General features: G+C 37.1%; 1 protein-coding gene across 6 annotated transcripts in view; it reads left to right on the forward strand.

Moving 5' to 3' along the window:
* The window catches only part of myo1ea (myosin IEa), a 52,353-nt gene that overhangs the window by 23,633 nt on the left and 7,610 nt on the right, over positions 1–21,110 (forward strand). For all 6 annotated transcript variants that reach the window (XM_081358712.1, XM_081358708.1, XM_081358710.1 and 3 more), the window contains exons 5-19: positions 3,150–3,237; positions 5,560–5,649; positions 6,340–6,471; positions 7,643–7,777; positions 7,923–8,055; positions 9,612–9,808; positions 9,894–9,974; positions 10,451–10,537; positions 10,714–10,800; positions 11,664–11,831; positions 12,832–12,917; positions 15,335–15,416; positions 15,602–15,708; positions 17,545–17,643; positions 18,199–18,343. In XM_081358712.1, coding sequence (XP_081214838.1) covers positions 3,150–3,237; positions 5,560–5,649; positions 6,340–6,471; positions 7,643–7,777; positions 7,923–8,055; positions 9,612–9,808; positions 9,894–9,974; positions 10,451–10,537; positions 10,714–10,800; positions 11,664–11,831; positions 12,832–12,917; positions 15,335–15,416; positions 15,602–15,708; positions 17,545–17,643; positions 18,199–18,343 — 1,717 coding nt within the window. The remainder of the gene's footprint in view (positions 1–3,149; positions 3,238–5,559; positions 5,650–6,339; positions 6,472–7,642; positions 7,778–7,922; positions 8,056–9,611; positions 9,809–9,893; positions 9,975–10,450; positions 10,538–10,713; positions 10,801–11,663; positions 11,832–12,831; positions 12,918–15,334; positions 15,417–15,601; positions 15,709–17,544; positions 17,644–18,198; positions 18,344–21,110) is intronic.

Genomic DNA, 21,110 nt, shown 5'->3' on the forward strand with positions numbered 1-21,110 from the left:
GCAGCACGTTGTAAAGCAGCCAACTTCTGGCTCAACAAGTGGTGTACATTCTAGGAATGAGCAAAGAATTGACTAATTTGCTAAACAGCATTGTTTTTGCTCTCACTTTTGTTGCTGCTAGTTATCCAGGTTAAAAAAAGTTGGGGAATTTTAGCCCACCTTAGTTTAAGAAAACATGGTGAAGGAGGAGAAGTTGCTAACATGGAGATTTCCACTGCTGACCCGGGCCATTTCTTTCAGATCGCATAGTCACCTGTGGGCTGGATGGTGACTGTAGTGCTTACTTCATAGTAAGTGACTTCAGTTTCAGCATTTTTCTCACCCATTTGTTTGTATAGCGGGAAAACTGCTTCCAGTTCAGTTAGACCACATAAAGAGACTGGAAGTGGAATTGTGATGGTCCAGATTAGTAAACAAAACCATGAAATTGCTGCCCAGGCATCCTGTGGCCAAGCTGTATTTTGGTTAGAACAGGCACAGGACCATTATGCATCAAAGAAAGATCCTTTCCACATGGCCAGTTACCGTTCAAAAGTTTGGGTTTTTTTTTTGTTTTGAGAATGATCCTTTGGAAATCATTCTGAAATACTGATTTAGTGCTCAAGAATTATTTCTTATTATTATCAATGTTGAAAACAGTTGTGCTGCTTAATATTTTTGTGGAAACCAGAATCCTCTTTTTAAGGATTCTTTGGAAAATATAGGCTTCAAAAGAACAGCATTTATTTGAAACAGATTTTCTTTTTTAACAATGTAGAAGTCACTTTTGATGTGTCAATTTAATGTGTCCTTACTGAATAAAAGTATTAATTTTATTTAAAAAATAAACTTGCTGACCCCAAACTTTTGAACAGTAGTGTATATTGCCACAATCTATGATTCTTTTAGGTATTTTGTTTGGAATGTTGTGATCTTCAATGTGTATGGTGGTATAATGGTACATTAGATCAGTATTGTCTGGTGGAAACAATGAGGAAGGATGTGGCAGAATCTGTCTTACTCTCCCAACAGAGGAAGCCATTTATTTACATAATTAGGCTTTGTATGTGTTAAAGGACAAATAAACTGACCATTTCGCTGAGATCAGTAACACTTCATCTTGTTAGTATGGCAGACCTGGTGGTCTGTACAGTATGATGTACAAAAGCATTCCCACTCATCAGTGTGAGCCAGTGCTGTATTTGCTGAGCTGATGTTTCAGCTGCTGAATAATCAGTCTCATGACTCGTCACTTACTGAATGGCTGATGTGTCTCTCTTTCTTTCTCTCTGTGTCCATTTTTGGTCAGCAAACGTATACAGGAAGTTGAAAAATAAGCATTATAGCATACAAATTACAAATCGCCCAAAGACATGTTTAAAAATAGTCATGGACAATTAATCTAAGTGGACTGAGTGTACAGTGTACAATAAGAGTGTGTTCCCAGAGCTTTCATCGCCTGTATCCGAGCAGGGACATTTCCTTTAAGGTGGAGGGCCTATAAACTCGCAAGACAAAGGAATGAGAACCACATGGTGGACTAAATCTCTTGTAAGAACTCTTGGAGCCGCCACGAGAAGATTTTCTGCATGTATTGCAAGGCTCTCACGATAGAACGAGGTAAAAAGAAAGGTGTGCAGTACCACTGCTGTGTGATGTAATGGACTTCTTACCACTTCCCCAAGCCTCCTTTAATACGCCACAGCTGTGCCTTCTCGAAATGGTATTACTGACATGGGTAATAGAAGAAATATAGAAAAATAAACCAGCTCCTTCTCTCATCATCCGCCAAACCACATACATCTCAATATGTATGGCTCTGCCAAGGCAAAGGGCAAGCGGAAAGATGCAAGTAGAGGGTAAAGCAACTGAAGGAAAAGAAATGGAGCCAGCGTTTCCAAACAGGATTAATGAATGGCATTTTCATCAGCAAATTTTCCTGTGTATTTCCTTGGCTGTTAGTACCTAATTATAAGTAGCCCAGTTATTGTAATTGCTATAATAAGTACTTAGTATGTACATGCCGAACAGGACTGTGCTACCGTTCTTTTTTTCTTTTAAAATAAATTGATGCTTTTTATATTATAGTATGTAAAAATAAAGACATTTATAACTGTTATCACAGTTTCCACAAAAATTTTAAGCAGCACAACTGTTTTTAACATTGATAATAATAATAATAAATGAGCAGCAAATCGGCATGTTGGAATGCTTTCTGAAGTATCATGTGAGAATGAAGACTGAAGTAATGATGCTGAAAATTCAGCTTTGCCATCACAGGAATAAATTACATAAAAATACATTATATTAAAATAGAAATCAGAAATAATGTTTCACAATATTTCTATTTTTACTATATTTTAATCTCATAAGTGCAGCCTTGGTGAACATAAGATGTGTGTGCACGTGTGATTGTCATCTATGTTTTTTGGCATTCACTGTTCAGATGTGTACATATCACCTCGTAAGAAAATTACTGACTACATAAACAAACCTTTTGTTTTATGTGCATTCTGTATTCAAAAAAGCCATTCGCATATTATGTAAATAAGCCCGTGCTCCCATTATCCAGCAACACAATGCAGACTGTAGCTCACTATGGAGTAATATAGAAACATATTTAGTTAATTAAAGGAATCCCCCTCTCTACAACACCATTCTACTTGATCTGCATTAATTGAGGATAAGAATCTACTAAACCCTCTCTGACCCTCTTAAAAGCTTGCTGAGCAGATTTTAGTATTGTGCTGTGGGGCACACAGGGGCTGGTTTTACTTGTTAACGCCCTCCTGTTCTTGTTTTTAAACTGCTGTAGGTGAAAAAAATGTGAGTTTTTAATATGCTCATAAAAATGTTGATTGTTTAAACATTAAATGCAGTTGCTGTTATTTTGTAACAAGCATTGTTGTCACTACTAGATCTTAAAAGCCTAATATATGTACTGTATAATAGCAATAAATTATCTTTTTTAAGATCTATACATGTATCTGTATATACACTACTGTTCAAAAGTTTGGAATAATGTTTTCTCTTATGTTCAGAAAGTCTGCATTTTGTTAATTCAAATAATTAAAAACAGGAATATTGTGAAATATTACTGTTCATTTATTTATTCTTTTATTTTGACAGAATTAACTTAATATTGTCATCTTTTTCTTTGTTCTTCACAGTGGTGAGAGCGGAGCAGGGAAGACAGTAGCAGCAAAGTACATCATGGGCTACATCTCCAAAATTTCAGGTGGAGGTCCTAGAGTTCAGGTGGGTTGCACTGAATAAACTAACATTAAACTGTTGTACATGCAGAGACACTATCAGGATTAGTTAAGGTGTGATCAAGTTTTTTTTCTCTTTTCTGATGACTTTACTGAGACTCTTTCAGACAGTTAATGTTAGACAGAAAGTTGGGCTCATGACATCATTCCTCTACCTCCATTTCTTAGAATTGTTCTTTCATCCCCTAAATCCAACCAGCAGCCATCTGTCCCCCACAATCCCCCTCTGATCTATCCTGTGTCCCCCATGTGAGTGAGCTCAGAGTCAGAGGACTGACACTTGTTGATTGCATTAATCTGACTAAATTAACCCTTTGTTGATGAGTGGATATAGTTCAGTCCAAAAGTCTAAGAACCCATAGTGAAAATGCATGTATGATGCACAACAGTTTGAGTGAAAATTAACATGACCTTCACTGTTTTTTTCCACCTTTTGCTTCAATGGCAGCATCACTCGAGCTTCATGAACTCTATACGTTTGTTTAAAACCTGATGATCATGTTTTCCAGCATGATTTGAGAATGATCCAACGAGAAACTTGAGCTTAGAACATGTGAACTTCTGTACACTTATCAGTCACAAATTTACTTATTTAATAAGTGACCTATAAGACACAATCTGAAATATTTCATGTTAATAAAGAACTCAAAGACAGTACATTATTGTTTCAGACAGATGCATTGAATAGACATCACAAAAAGTGCTTTTACGAGTCAAAACACTGTAAAAATTATATTCTTTATGAGTACTTTTGTCTACTCATCCAGGTAAAATATCTAAAAATGAGCTCCATTTGTTATTAATCACACTTAATTAACATCTTAGTTTAAATGAAATTTTAAATCTCTTTATAGTAAATTTTCAATGTGGACATTTGAGTCCCACTGTACTTTTTTGGGACTAAGAATATCCATCATGAAATGATTCCCTGTTGATTAAATTTTATGATTTGATCATGTGTTTTGATGGGCATGTTTGTTTGTGTCTTAAACGAAGTAGAGTATTGTAGTATAACAGAAAGCCCCTCTGCTCTGCTGTGCCTTTGTCTGTCTGATCCCTCGGATGTCACTGTGCCTCATGATCATATGACCATCACTGTTGTATGGTACATCCTAATTTCATGTAATAATCATCTCCCTCTTTCTTATTTTTTGTCTCCTTTTTCTACTATTTTCCTGTCTTTTATTTGTCTGTATCTATATTTTTTATTCTTGTGGTCCACACAAGAGCTGGTTCTCTTTGTCTATATGCAAATTATCCATTTTCCTGGTATTGCAAATTGAAACAAGCTTTCAGCTCCATTTTGTTTACATCAGCAAAGTGGCTTTTTTTTTAAGTTCATCATTTTATTTTTGGGGTCTACTAGAATAAAATTACATGATTTAAAGTAAAAAAAACAACAACATTATTTTTCTCATACAGTACATTGCTGCTTTTCACCCTCTTTCTGAAATGCTCTGTTTTAGTTCCCTTGCCTTTAAAGCCCACCTTTCTGAAATACCCAGTCTGCTCTGATTGGTCAGCTGGCCCAGTCTCTTGTGATTGGTCAACTGCTTAGAAGCGTGTGTGTCGGAAATGTTATGCCCCTTACCATAACTGGGTTCCAGTTCCCAAGGCAACTGTAAACAGTATTATAGATGGTAACTATGGCTTCAGTATTAGAAGTCCATACAATGTATTCTGCCCTTGCCGTGAATTAAAAACAGCGTCTCCTCAACATAGTAAAATCAGTTACCCAACTGTTCTTTTAGAGTGGCCAAAAGAAGCCAGTAGGTGGGAATTATGCAAATGTATAACATGAAAGTCATGGAAATTAATGGCAGGACTACAAACGGGTGTTTTTTGTTGGAGAAATTATAAATATGCCCTTTAAATATCTTTATATGGTTTGTGCCCTATATACTGTATGCTTGATAAGGACTTAAACATGGGACTTCAGTCTCCAGAAGCCTAATGTTATAAACAGTGATGGTTTTTGGATATCCCAGAACTTCTGCATCTGTCTGTCTGTCTCTTGGCTGCTGAGTCGAATGGCTCAAACTAGACAATGCTGTGCAAATGCTGTGCAAATGCTGTGTGGAATGTGCACATGTATTGATATCAATGTGTGTAGGGTGGATTCAGGCCATTTAAGCCACTTTTTGACATCGAGATGGCCAGTTTTACCTGAATTCACCCTACAAACTGGATGTTTCCTCATCCGATCAGTTCTAGATCAGCGTAGGTGCTGTACTTATTGTCCTCCACAGTGTGCCAAATGTCAATGTAACTCTCAAACCCTCTCTGTTTCCTGTTTCTTTCAACACAGCATGTAAAAGACATCATTCTGCAGTCCAACCCTCTTCTGGAGGCCTTCGGGAATGCTAAGACAGTGAGGAACAACAATTCCAGTCGATTTGTAAGCAGCATTCCTTCTCCCATAGATTTATTTTATTGAAGAGAGCAGATGTCTTGTGTTGGGGTGTATCTTGTGCTCAGGATACATTTGAGAGGAACACAGTTGCACTAGAATCAGCAAAAACAGGGTGATCATCCAGTTTAAATACAGAAAGAAAGAAAGAACAATTTTGCCACTGAAATAAGAACATCTGATAAATACGATGTTATCGTAAGGCTTTAACCTAAACGTGGAAAGTACTGCCCTTAAAAAATACTCACAGGCCAAAGCAGTCATTACAAACTATGTTTTATACGCCACATTTACTTGCAGTTCTGCTACATTTATACCCACACATGTCTTGTTTTTGGGACCGGTGTAGTTTTGTTTTAAAGAAGAATGAATTAGAAGTAATGCTAATGGATTATGTAGTGGATAGGAGTGTTTTGTAGATGTAAAATCATTTTGATGAGTTCAGGGGCTGGTAATGTCATTACAGTTTTAAATCTGGGCATGTCTGGTGACCGTGGACAGCACAGCACTCATAAATGGATAGAGAGAGACACATAAATGATAGTGAAGAGTGTTTGTGTGTGTGTGTGTGTGTGTGTGTGTGGGGCACCCATTTCCTTTTTTTCTGGTCTGGGCATATGCACATCCACCTGCAGAATATCACGTCTGTGCCTTTTTAACATTAATCTTCACTGACAGGGGAAATACTTTGAGATTCAGTTCAGTTCCGGCGGGGAGCCAGATGGTGGGAAAATCTCCAACTTTCTTTTGGAAAAATCACGCGTGGTGATGAGGAATCCTGGAGAGAGGAGCTTCCACATCTTCTACCAGGTGAGAATGAGGACATGAGGTGGGCTTCTTCCCTCAGAAAATGTCACTGTGAACGTCAGTAGCAAAAGTACACAATGTTATGAGGAAAAATTGAATGAATAACCACAGTAAAATCCAGGAAAGGGAAGATGGAGCCATTTGGCTCTGAAAAGCAGGTCACGTTGTTTTGAGTTTACCACTTGAGCTCTTTGGAAGAGGGAGATACTGTCTGACCTCCTCTTAATGAGGTCTCCTCGCTGCTGTTTCTTCTTCACAAGTTGGGAGAGTTTGACTGTGTCTTATGGTAGAGTTATTTAGGACTTTTTGTATTTTGGTGTTTCTTCAACTATGGACACTTTTGGCTCTGTAGGCTTTTAGAAAATAAATTATCTTACACTTTTCACACTCACTAGGTTTTTTTCTGCTAACATTGTCCAGGAGAATTCCTACTTTTTTCCGCCCCAGAGTGTCAAAAATTCCCAACACAGTGTCATTTCCTCCACATCTAAAATTTTGTATTGTGTTTAATGGCTTTCTGTAGTGAAAATGACAGTGGTGACGCTTTTGGAATAAAATGGCTGACTCCTTTGTCTTGCTGTCACAAGATACACAACATCAAATAATATTTCACACTAACGTTCAAAGGTTTGGGGTTGGTAAGAATTTTTTCTCACCAAGGCTGCATTTATTTGATAAAAAAATAACATTTCTTATTATTATCGAAAAAACAGTTGTGCTTCTTAATATTTTTGTGGAAACCGTAATATTTTTTCAGGATTCTTTGATGAATTGAAAAGTTAATTTATTTGAAATTGAAAACTTTTGTTACAATTTTGATAAATGTAGTGCACCCTTGCTGAATAAAAGTATTAATTTCTTAAAAAAAAAAGAAAAAAAACCTTTCTGAACCCAAACTTCAGATGGATAGTATATATAAATTGACAAAATTTAAACTTGATAGGAAATGATACATAAAAACAATATTCTTCTCACAACTGTTATTTAAATTGTTTAGGGCTGTGCAACAATCAATTGCATCCAAAATCAAAAATCAAAAAAAATCAAAAAAGTTGAAAACTCTTGGTTTTAATAAAGTCCTTAGGACATAAAATTTCTGAAGTTGAAGAAACACACTTTAATGAAAACTCTGAAACTAATTTTATGTAATAAAATATATAATTTCTCTTCACAGCTAATAGAGGGAGCCAGTGGAGACCAGAAAAGCAGTCTAGGTATCACAAACCTGGATTACTATACTTACCTCAACCAGTCAGGTTCCTATAAAGTTGACGATATTAACGACAAGCATGATTTCCAGGAAACCTTGGTAAGTATGATTTAGGCATCTTGCTATTTTGGAGTCTTATTTAGCTGTGAAGATTTTACCTGTTCAAATATGACAACTATTTTCCATATCCCTCTCCCCTCTTTTCATATTCCCTCTCCCCTCTCTTCTCTCTGTCTGATCCCAGCATGCCATGGACGTGATTGGTATCTCAGGGATGGACCGTGCCCTGGTACTGCAAATTGTGGCTGGAATTCTTCACCTTGGGAACATCAACTTTAGGGAAGCAGGGAATTACGCTGCTGTTGAAAATGATGAGTGTATGTACCAAGTTTTGCGTCATCCCTTGTTTTTGGTGTCCCCGTTTGAACTATGTACTGCTGATTTTTTTTCTACATTAGCTCATGCCAAACTGTCTTGCCACACCAAACTCTGTTTATGTGCTCTTGGTATCTGCATATTACATCACACAATAAAATTACACACAGTGAAACTCGGAACGTTCAGCCCACCCCTCTATTTCCCCTCTCTCTCTCTCTCTCTCTCTCTCTCTCTCTCTCTCTCTCTCTCTCTCTCTCTCTCTCTCTCTCTCTCTCTCTCTCTCTCTCTCTCTCTCTCTCTCTCTCTCTCTCTCTCTCTCTCTCTCTCTCTCTCTCTCTCTCTCTCTCTCTCTTTCTCTCTCTCTCTCTCTCTAGTGTCTCCAAGCTCTCTCAGGTGGAGCAATGCATTTGAATGACAGAGGCTGTTTGCTGTGGCATAAAGCCATGCTGTGCTGGGAGCAGACCAAGTTAATCTGTGCCTTTTCCTGTTCCCAGCCCCCCAACCCCTCTTCCTGTCTGCCGCCAGCGGCTTTCACACATTTAGTGTTGGTTGGCCAATGTAAAAAGCACACACGGCACAACTGCCCAGCTGCCTGCTTATGACAAAACCGTATGCGAACAGTTATAGATAACATCTTCAAATCCATAGATTTTTATGAAGGTCTTTGATTGACATCATGGTAGCGTTGAGAACCATGGACAGTCCCAGATCTTTTTATAATTGCGTTGTTTTGGGAGGTCAGTTTTGTGCGCTTTGTTCTACCACACCCGTACATCTGAATAATGAGCCATACTTAAGCAGTATGACGGACTGTATCACTATCAGGGCTGAATGAGGGAAGTTTCTTTTTTAAGGCGGTGAGTCAGTGATGAGGTGGGGTTGCTCAGAAATGGAGTGAGGCTCAGGACTGTCTCACCCGTGTCTCACCCGTGCCTCTCCTCAGAAGAGATCTATTGTTGTGACTACACAGAAAGAAATGATCATGAGTCATTTTTATGACATACCCCTTTTTGTTACTTTTTTTTTTTTAAACAAAGCAAAGTAATGTTATGTTGTGTTGTTATATTTCAACAGTTTGGGGTCAGTAAGATTTCGTTTTTTTAAATAAAATGAATGCTTTTTATTCAGCAACGGTGCATTAAATTCAGCAAAAATGAAAGTAAAGACATTTATAAATGTTTATAAAATTATATTTCAAATAAATGCTGTTCTTTTGAACTTTTCTATTAAACAACAAATCCTGAGAAAACTATATGACAGTTTCCACAAAAATATTAAGCAGCACAACTGTTTTCAACATTGATAATAACGAGAAATGTTTTTAGCACCAAATCAGCATTTTGGAAGGATCATGTGACACTAAAGCTGAGAATTCGGCTTTCCCATCACAGGAATTTATGACCATAAAAACATTACAATATTTTACTGACCCCAAACTTTTGAACAGTAGTATATATTATATATTTATAACACTCATGTATGCCTTACTGTGCAAATATATATATATATAAAAATAATTCTAACTCTACCAAAATGTTTTCTCTCCTTCTTGTAGTTTTGGCATTTCCCGCCTTCCTGTTGGGCATCGATCAGAATCGTCTTAAAGAAAAACTCACCAGCCGTAAGATGGATGGCAAGTGGGGGGGCAAGTCAGAGTCCATAGACGTAACGCTGAATGTGGAGCAGGCGTGTTTCACACGCGATGCCCTCTCCAAAGCTCTGCACTCTCGTGTTTTTGACTACCTGGTTGAGGTACAGGCAATATGCACCTACATCCCTTTTAAAAACAGAAGTTACAGAAGAAATAAGCACTGAATGGGTTCCTGTTTTTCTTTAGTCAATCAATAAAGCCATGGTTAAGGACCATCAGGAGCTGAACATTGGAGTATTGGATATATATGGCTTTGAGATTTTTCAGGTGAGTGTTTTTAAATATTTTTTCTAGTCACTATTTGAATTTGGAGCTATCCAGTCTACATAATGAGATAAGATGAAAGAGATGTCTGATTTTTAATTGTCTGGATTGGTTCCCCTCTCTTTTTGTAAACAGTTAACATTTTAATGAGCTTGACTAATCTGATAATCTCTTGGTTTAGCATCTGGTATTGAGACCATTAAGATTACTACCTGTGTTGCCTTCATAAGAAGGATAAAGCTAGATAACAGGGCTTTCAATCCTTTTAATTTGATCCTCTGCTACTGCAATTCCAGTTAACCATTAAAATGCAGAATTCTTAAGCAGCAACTGTGCATTGTTAAGTGCTATTGATAATAATAATAATGTTGAATCATTGTTTGTGATATTTACATCTTATTTGTTTTCATTTGACTACTGGTATTATTTTTGGTTCATAGTTATCTATCTGTCTTTTGTGTTTTCATTTGCTCTTATAGAAAAATGGATTTGAGCAGTTCTGCATCAACTTTGTGAATGAAAAGCTGCAGCAGATTTTCATTGAGCTGACTCTAAAAGCTGAGCAGGTAACACTTCATTAGTCCCCTGTGCTTTTATTGTTGTTGCAATGTGGATCTTGAATAAGACTCTTGTCATTTTAAGTCACACCTTTCCCTTAACCTTGTTCTGGCAGCACAGGAAGTACTTCTGCTCCACCCTAGTATAGGATCATTTTCATCATTTTTCTTTTTCCTCTCTTCAGGAGGAGTATGTACAGGAAGGAATCCGATGGACTCCCATAGAGTACTTCAACAATAAGATCGTCTGTGACCTCATTGAGAGTAAAATAGTAAGTTTTGCCAACTGTGTAATTCAAGCATCCATCTATTTCAAAAGCTGGATATTATCTGCCCTTGCCAAGTGCAGTTAAATCAATAAAACTAACATTAACACACTAAGAAGTTCTCTTCCCATGACTGTTTGTCTAATGGCCTCAAAATGGTTGATATGCCTCCAAATTCAATTTGCTCCACTCACAGAGAGACTAGACACAAAGAGCCATGAAATTCACAACTAAGGAGAACCTCTGTATGACAGCATGTGAGAAAGTGCTTCTCTGTGTCACTGCTAAAAGCTAATGCTTGTCTGTGAGAAATGTACAAGCTGTTTTCCCTTTGTTGGACTCTGTGTGGATAGAGAGATGTCTGAATTTTCTGACAGGTGTGATTTCACTAAAGATTAATGTATGATAATAGTTTTGATTAAGCTTGAAAGGTCTGTGAATGTGGACTCAAACCGTTTCAGACACTTTAGGCATGAATGTTGTAAATTTAAATCTTTGTGTACTATAGTATGGGGGTAAAACTTAACATCCTGCAATGCAACATGCTATACATTATCTAAAACTATACTACTACTACTACTACTATTAAAGTATATACTACTACTGCTACTGCTGCTGCTACTACTACTAACAAAATATTTTATTTGTATACTACAAATGCAGATCAAGATGCATTGATATTTTGGCTCAGGTTTCTTGTTATCAAGGCTGTATAAGAATCAACAAGAGCCAAAATAAAACCCTAACAAAAAGAGAAAATGAAAAAATAAATAAAATGACTAATAGGAGCCTAATAGGATGTCTCAAAATGATTATGAATGCATTTTACAGTGTAAATGTAATTTTCATTTGTTTGTGTCCTTTCCCAGAATCCTCCAGGCATCATGAGTATACTGGACGATGTGTGTGCTACTATGCATGCGAAGGGTGAAGGCGCAGATCAGACAATGCTGCAGAAGCTCAGAATGCAGATCAACAACCACGAGCACTTTAACAGCTGGAACCAGGGCTTTATCATCCACCATTACGCTGGCAAGGTATTTATACCTCTCTTTGTCTCAAACATCTCTTTATCCCTCTTGTAGTGTTGTTAAATGTTTTACTTTCTACTTCTACTCTTTTGCCTGTGTTTCTAAATTGCATTGTCTCTTGCTGTTTCTTTCCTTCCATCTCTCTCTCTTAGTTTCTTGTATACTCTTTGTTGGCTTGAAGTAGTTCAGTATGTGTGGTACCTTCCACATACCCTGTGTTCAATGAGGCGTGCTCTGAGGGGAGGCCCGCCCACATCCTGCACCATTAGATTTATAATAAGTACATTCAACAGTCAATGGAAATCCCATGATGAATATATATATTGAACAAAATTATAAACGCAGCACTTTTGTTTTTGCCCCCATTTTTCATGAGCTGAACTCTGACTTTTTCTACACAAAAGGCCTATTTCTCTCAAATATTGTTCACAAATCTGTCTAAATCTGTGTTAGTGAGCACTTCTCGGCAAAGGAGAAGTGCTCACTAACACAGATTTAGACAGATTTGTGAACAATATTTGAGAGAAATAGGCCTTTTGTGTACATAGAAGTTCAGAGTTCAAAAGAATTGTTCATGAAAAATGGGGGCAAAAGCAAAAGTGTTGCGTTTATAATTTTGTTCAGTGTGTGTGTTTATATATATATACAGTATTACTGAACTTAAATATACAAGCTTGATAAAAATGACCATTCTAGAAGAAATTTTCAGATGGCACTTAGAGGCTTTTGCATCTGAACTCTTCATATATATATATATATATATATATATATATATATATATATATATATATATATATATATATATATATATATATATATATATATATATATATATATTCTAGTTACCCTGTTGTATATGCAAAGACTAAGTACGTCATTGATGATAGGTTGAACTGACTTTGATCTGATAACTTATTGGCTCAACGTGGCTCAAAAAATGGTTTGATTTTCTAACCCTGTTGAGAACGCACAACTGATTTAATGCTGTTATTTGTCCCCCCCCCAGGTGTCTTATGATGCAGAGGGTTTCTGTGAGAGAAACAGGGATGTGCTGTTCACTGACCTGATTGAGTTAATGCAGAGCAGTGAGATGTAAGTGTCAATCCGCCATCATAACAACAGCCAGTCTCGAATCATTCAACAGCTGCATGTAACAGACTCTCAGAGAGACCTCAGTCACTGTGAGCACTTGAACATCTTAATATATGTAAATCATGGATATAATCAGGCCAGCTGAAGGCTGAGTGCCTATAAAAGAAGTGTGCAGGAGATTAGCATTGTTTCTGAGTCCAAAAGGCCCTTCTATCTCTCAAGGGAGTTGGACTGTAGAGCGTGCCCATCACTCTTATGTGCTCCTGGGCCTCTTTTGTGCTTCAGAAGCCATCTGTGCAAACCGTCTCCTCCAGCAGCCCTTTGTGAAGCTTTCTGGGGGTCCGCTTTTAGACGGCATTCAGACATGTGCTGTCATGCATATATACACACCACACACACATGCAGAGTTTGCAGAGGAACTTCCTTTGCACCAGTCAGCAGGTCTTAAGCACAAAACAGAAGAAAGAGAAATCTTAGTTGTCAATTCAGTGACGAAGCAGGGCTTCCTGTCCATCTGCGCAGACGTGGCCCTGCAGCTCCACCCCCATTGAGAGGTTAGAGCAAAGCAAGAAAAGCTGTTACCATCATATAACTATGTGGGTTTTCTGGTATTAGAAATAATGTGCTCGGATTTTAGAAGAGAAAAGTGCTTTAAAAACGTTGTTCTCTTCATTACTAACGTCACCATTATCCCTGACACAGTTCATATGAACTCTATCGACTACATTTGTGCCATGCTTGGTTGGCTGATAATAACGTTATATAATCTCTTTCTTAATCTCTTAGCAAAAGTTTGTTTATTATAATGTGCTTTCAATGGAAGTCTGTGGGGCAGGACATTGCACTGGAATAGATGTTAAAATACATGATGCATTTTGAAAGTATAGCAACAAGACTTAAACATTATGTTTTTATAGCCTTTTAATTTTATAGCCTATAACTTTCACATAATACACACAAGAATGCCAGAAATGGATTGTTTGCATTAAGAAAAATCCACCCACAGGTATAAAAAGGATAATTTAGGGCCCACTCACACAGAATGTGTTTTTGTGTTTAAAATGCAAGATATCTTCCTTTAACTTGAGTGGTGCATTTTACAAAGCTATGTCATGCGCAAGATGCTGCTAAAGACACAAACATTTGCAATTGTCAAACATGTCCGTCTAGTGCATGTTTACATAAAATTTTTACAAAATAATAAATATAGCTGCAAGCAGCAATTAAAGGGCCAAGCATATAAAAGGCCAGATGAGTTATGGAAGCATGGCTGGGAGCATTAAACCAACTGCAACAATGAGTAATTAAAAGCATTTTTAGATTATTTTAGGCAAAATAGCTGAAAAATCATAAATACAATCACTTTTAATATGATTTAATTGCTTATCACTTTTGACCAATAAGTGATGCTGTTACCAAATTATGTCATATGAAATGCAATCGAATCATCTTGAACCAAGAAATCAAGAAAACTGAATTTTGTTTCTAGCCCTTTTATGGTTCAAAAGTTATTAACATAAACGTAAGTGAAATTTTGGACAGTTAGTGGCGCTATAGTGATTGAGTTAGAGACTCCAAAATTGCTGTGGTTATTGTTCAGACTCTTCTCTATCAGTGTGCCAAATTTCACAACTTTTTACCATACGGTTCTATGGGCTGCCATAAACTTCCATGGCAGAAGAAGAAGAAGAAAACTACTGGATACAATAAGCCTGTTAATAAAATGAGATGCCTTAGTAGATGATTTTTTGTTTTACTACCAGCTGGCTTCTGGTACAGAATCTGTCCAGAGAGCACAACTGTGCGAAACAAGGAATTTTCTGAAATACTAATAGGGTTTTATGAATATTGAAATCCAATAAAAACAAAGCATTTAGTTCTACAAGCTCAGATGTTCCTCATGCCAGAGTTTAGTATCTCTTAAACATTTTATTAAATTGTTCTGGTTTAAGTTCTCTTAGGAAATTATATTACAATACATTTTTTAAAAGAGGTAACATAGAGGTCAGTTTTTATCTAAAGCAAACTTTAAAAACATCATATCGTTTTTTTTATTTTTTTATTGTTTTTTTATAGTGGAACTAGTTATTTGCCATGAAAATAGCCAAAGAATCTGGCATGTCATTAAAACACCAACCAACCAATCTATAAGCTTAGTAAAAGGCTTATTCAGGAGGCAGTGAGACTAAAGGACAGTGAACACCAGAGATTAAAAACCACAAGTATTCAAACTCTTACCCTGTCCCAGTGATGATGAACTCCAAAACAATGTGCACTGTGGCCTGCAGGAATTCAAGTGACCCTGGTCTGCAGCGGAGAGACACGATTAAAATCATTCCTGTCTGTTACAGTCTGTATTTCTTTATCCTGTATTCACCTTTCAAATCATTTCTATCTGGTTTGATTCTTTTCGTTAGACCTTTCATCCGTGCCCTGTTCTCAGAAAACCTCAATGCTGAGAAAAAAGGCAGACCCACTACTGCAGGGAGTAAAATCAAGGTGAGTTGAGTCTATTCTGCAGGCTCTTTGCAGGTTCTCTGTTTCACCTCATATAACTAAACCATTTTTCACACTTTCCGGTTGCCTGACTGTCTGTATAGATTAAGTAGTTTGCAGGTTTAATGGTGTTTTCTTGTAAGCTGCTTTAGCTTTTTTACATCCTTTCTGTTTCTTTCTAATGGCAGAAACAAGCCAATGATCTTGTAAGCACCCTGATGAAGTGTACACCTCACTACATCCGCTGTATCAAACCCAATGAGACCAAGAAGCCCAAAGACTGGGAGGAGAGCAGGTAAGAGATTATGGTGAAGTTGAATTCACGTTCATTCAAAAGTCTCTTAAAGGAACACGCTGACTTTTTGGGACTTTAGCTTATTCGTGCCGTAACTCTGTCTGACGCACCCACCGCTATCCTAGCTTAGCACAAAGACTGGAGATAAACGGCTCCAGCTAGCATACTGCTCCCAATAAGTGACAAAATAATGCCAACATTTTCCTATTTACATGTAGTGATTTGTATAGTCACAGCGTGTACAAATAACAAGGTCACATGAGACAAAGCCATCTTCTAACCGTATACACACTGGGAACTATATTCTCAGAAGGCGAAGCACTGCTACTTGGGCGGAGTGATTTACTCCAACTGTGAGCAAACTCTCTGCTCCTCACCACGGGGCTACTCAGGTGCTGAGAGCAAATCAAATCACTCTGCCCAAGTAGCAGTGCTTCGCCTTCTGAGAATATATACACAGCATGTAAATAGGAAAATGTTGGCGTTTTTCACTTATTGGGAGCAGTATGCTAGCTGGAACCGTTTACCTCCAGTCTTTGTGCTAAGCTAGGCTAGCAGAGGGTGCGTCAGACAGAGTTACGGCACGCACGGAGATGAGAAGGGTATGTATGGACTTATCTAACTCTGGGGGATACGGTGAATAAGCTAAAGTCCCAAAAAGTCAGCGTGTTCCTTTAAATCTTTGTCAGTGCTGTGTTACAATTATATAGGAAACTGATATTATAATGGATATAGTTGAGATTTCTTATTAAATTATTATATATTCTCTTAAAGTGGCCATTATTCATATTGAATTAAAAAAAAAAAACTTTGAGAGGAAAACATCCTCTTTAATGAGGCATGTTTGTGTTTTCACAAGTCACAGCAGTTCTGCAGAAAAATCACAGAGAAACTTTCTCAAGTAAAGCATATCAGCAAATTAAATTTCTGAAATCCAAGTTTTTTTTATTTATTTTAAGTCAACACTATCATTCAAAGATTTGTGGTTGGTCCGTTTTTATAAAGTCTCTGCCTTGATGCACCAAGAAAAAAAAAACTGTCATATTGTAAAATGTTATTACAATATAAAACTGTTTTCTATTTTAATATATTTTGTGTAATTTATTCCTGTGATGGCAAGACTGAATTTTCAGCATCATTAGTCCAGTCTTCAGTGTCACATGATCCTTCACAAATCATTCTAATATCCTGATTTGCTGCTTAAGAAACATTTCTTATTATCAGTTTTGATATTTATTTGATATTTAAAACAAAATCTTTTGTAACATTGTAAATGTTGCTTTTGATCAATTTAATGCATCCTTGCTGAATAAAGGTATTAAAAATCGTACTGACCCCAAACTTTAAACTGTAGTGTAAAATAGGAAACTAGTAGCAACATGGATTCAGATTTTATTTCTCAGCATGGTTGTCCTTTGTCCCGACAGTTCTTTCATCTTTTTTTGTTCGCTTTTCTTGGCTATTTCATCTTTCGCCATAGTTTTTTTTTTTTTTGGAACGAAATGTGGAATGAAATGTTCTGATCCAGCGTGTTGGATTGTTCAGGCTCTAATGGTCTTCCTGTTTTGAGAGTTTGTGAGCATTGTTCATGTTGGACACAATGGGCAGTATAATTAGCACTCACACTTCATTCTCAGGATGTGTGTCAATGAGATTTGCAATTATTCAGTCATTTATTTAGGAAAGGCTGATGAGGAAACCACCAGAAATTCCTTTTTGTCTATGAAATTGTAAAAAACTGAGATGAATTTCTGTAAAGGGGCTTTTTGACTGTTGCTGTGTATATTAACCTTCCTTCCTCTCCATCTCTCTCTCTCTCTCTCTCTCTCTCTCTAGAGTGAAGCACCAGGTCGAATACCTGGGTCTGAAAGAGAATATTAGAGTAAGGCGTGCCGGCTATGCTTACAGACGAGTCTTCCGCAAGTTCTTGAACCGGTAAAGACTGATTTCAAAGTCATCTTTAAAGCCTGACCAGGATCTCTTCGTAGAACTTCATGGAATGAGAACATATCTGACCGTTACAATTTTGAGATCCAATGACAAGACACCATATTTTCACAAGAATTTCACAAAGAGAAGGAAGAGAGATCTATAAGTTGGTAGTGTGTTATAGTACTTTTATGTTGACGAATTTTGGTTCCTCTTCTGTTATGGGCCAGTAGTTGGACAGTTTCCTCTTATTGTGTTGGTTTAAGGGTCTAATATGATCAATTACTTCACATGCTTCATTTGGTTATTAACTTTTTACACAAAGTAAAACCCTGAATCATCTTTTGATGTGTTAATATTTTTTTTACTCCACCCTGCAAGTGTTTATCTTGCACACACAGACTGCCTACAATACTATACTTACACAGGGCTCCACTTCAGAAGACAACTGAACATTTTTTACTTTCATATGAATGAAAAATATGTAGTTTAATAAAATATGATTTCATTCTCAAAATGATGAAACCTTCCTCATCTTCTCTCTCTGTTTCTGTGACTCAGGTATGCTATTCTGACGAAGGAGTCGTGGCCAACATGGCGGGGGGATGAGAAGCAGGGTGTGCTGCATCTCCTGCGCTCCGTAAACATGGACCAAGACCAGTATCAGCTCGGGCATACCAAGATCTTCATCAAAGCCCCGGAATCGGTAAGTGAAATTTTCAGCAACAGGATATGATATCATGCCCCAGGGAGTCTTGTTTATAATCAATAAAAAGTTATCCTAACAAATTGCAATACATTTAAAATGTCAAAATGCACGTCTACTCCACAATACTGAAAAGTCAGTATTTCACATTTTGGTCCTCTGTCAGTCAAACGTCTTTTTCACTACAACAAGACTTCACGTGACAGAATTGGTGGGAGAGGAACCTTCTGCACACTTGTTTGCACACTGACTCTCCCACATTCACATACAAATGAATGAAAGTGAATGGAACACAAAGTGTAATTTGGCCATACCTTAAGTTTGACAGCCAAAAACCAAACCAAACCTCTTTTTTTTGCTTGAACAGTGTGTTTGTGCCATCTTTTTTTAAAATACACTACCGTTCAAAGATTTGGGGTCGGAACACTTGGTAAATGCTACTTTTTTTGATATTTCAACGCAATTACGCTGATAAATTTTTAAATGTTGCTTCAGTATCCTTCTACTTTTGGATTGCTCTACAATATGCACACTTCAGAAAAATACATCAGACTAGATACACCAGCAAAACTTGACACAAGCAGCATGTTCAACATTGTTCTTTCACTTTGGTCAAGATTTAACATTTGAGTTGTGCTGTAATGGCAGAAGAGAGGCGAAGTGTAAGAGTCAGCCTTTGTCTGGCAGACATCAGCTCAGCTCAGAGTGGGTTGATGAATAGTGGGCAGTCAGTAGGGAAGGAGGAGGGACACTGGGCCGGTCCCACGTCAGCACCGTTAGGTCAACATTGCTCTGGATCTGATACACACAGTGCTGTGGTAAAGCTGCTTCTGTTATGTCCAAGACAGCTTTGCTTTTTCCACTACTTTTTTTTTCAGCTTGCTTATGAAAGCACTGCTTGTGGATGTGCTGTGATCTCACTGTTGACATTTAGATGTACACACGTATACATAGAGTCACAGTATAAGGCTCTGTGGCTCGGCATGAATGCACCAGATTATCCAGAGATGTGTGACTTTGGCATGTATGTGTTAAAACGTGGCATTTTCTGTGTGAAATGTGTGTTGGTGTAATATAAAATTTAGGAGGGCCCAGATTTGAACTGCATTGCCTCTCAAAACAAAACTCTTTCTGAGATAAGGTGCTGATACTGAGTAATTAGTTCATGACTACAGGAATTTCTTTAGTGAGAGAGAGTGTGTGAGTGTGTAGTAGTAGTAGTCGCTCTTTAATCCTACTGAGAGCTGATGAAGTCTTACAGTGTTTGCATGAGACATCCAAACAGTGTGATTTAATTTAAAAACACTGTTAAGAAATGTCCAGGTCATATTTTACCACAGAATTAAAAGGGGGAACATTTTAAACAAATACAATTAAGATCCAGATATCTTAAGGTTTCTATATTAAATTTTTTTTATGCCACTTAAGCATATTTTGACCATCCTTCCCTACTTGTCAGCATCTGTAATGCAAAAATAATCTCAGTCTCAGCACTGCAACAAAAATATTATACATTACTGAAATAGTGAAATATATTTGTACTTACATTATCATTCAAAAGTTTGGGGTCAGTAAGATTTTTTTTGTGTGTGTGTGTGTGTGTGTGTGTGTGTGTGTGTGTGTGTGTGTGTGTGTGTGTGTGTGTGTGTGTGTGTGTGTGTGTGTGTGTGTGTGTGTGTGTGTGTGTGTGTGTGTGTGTGTGTGTGTGTGTGTGTGTGTGTGTGTGTGTGTGTGTGTGTGTGTGTGTGTGTGTGTTTTTGAAAGAAGTTTTTTTTTTTTTTAAATACATTTTTAAGTATTGAGAAATATTGTTTTTTTTAAGAAATACTTAAAAAAACTGTTTTTATTTTCATATATTTTAAAATGTGATTCATTCCTATGATGGCAAAGCTGAATTTTTAGATTTTTTACATTCTTCAGTCTACAGTCTGTAGAGTGTCCCATGATTCTAATCCATGAACTAGAATGATTTCTGAAAAAAAAAAAAAAAAAAACCTTATTATCAAAGCTGAAAACAGTTGCTGTTGATGTAATCTTGTTTTACTGCTTGATGTAATCTTGTCTTACTGCTTGATGTAATCTTGTTTTACTGCTTGATGTAATCTTGGCTTAATGAAAGTAATACTTAAAAAAATCACTTATGCACTGCACTTATTTAATGTTTTATTTTTATTTATGTTTTTCATTTATTTGAACAAAACAAAATAAGAATCTGCCATTTATCGGTTAATGGCAATAACATGAAAATAATTATCAATGGGAGGTTTGTGTCTGTTTGTTTGTTTGTGTGTGACATGGAAGGCAAAGAGGGATTGTGTATTTGATATCTCATCCTGTGCCAGCCGTGTGTGTGTGTGTGTGTGTGTGTGTGTGTGTGTGTGTGTGTGTGTGAGGCAGTGCCAGGCCTCTGTGATAATGATAGGATCTGCTGTTTAGTCTACAGTGCGGCAGAGCTGTGACAGTGTGTTCTGAGATACAGGAAGCACAGTGGAGCTACACAGTGCTCAGAGCTTTATGGGATGACCGCAAAACACTTGGACACAGCTGCTTACTGAATAAGAGAAATAGAAAATCTGAAATAGAAAAAGAGAAGTTGCTGCATGACAGACAGGACAGACTGTGTCAGACCATGTGTCATAATGGGCCTTGTCTTTCCGGGACTGTTTAATAAGCTCCAGTGACAAGTGACCTTTAGTGTAATGGACATGTTTATGCAGCTCTATTTACTAATGTTATTTGCACTATTAGACGTTAAGTCGGTAACAGC

The sequence above is a fragment of the Scardinius erythrophthalmus genome (assembly GCF_964197995.2).
Source record: "Scardinius erythrophthalmus genome assembly, chromosome: 2".
Classification (NCBI taxonomy): Eukaryota; Metazoa; Chordata; class Actinopteri; order Cypriniformes; family Leuciscidae; genus Scardinius; species Scardinius erythrophthalmus.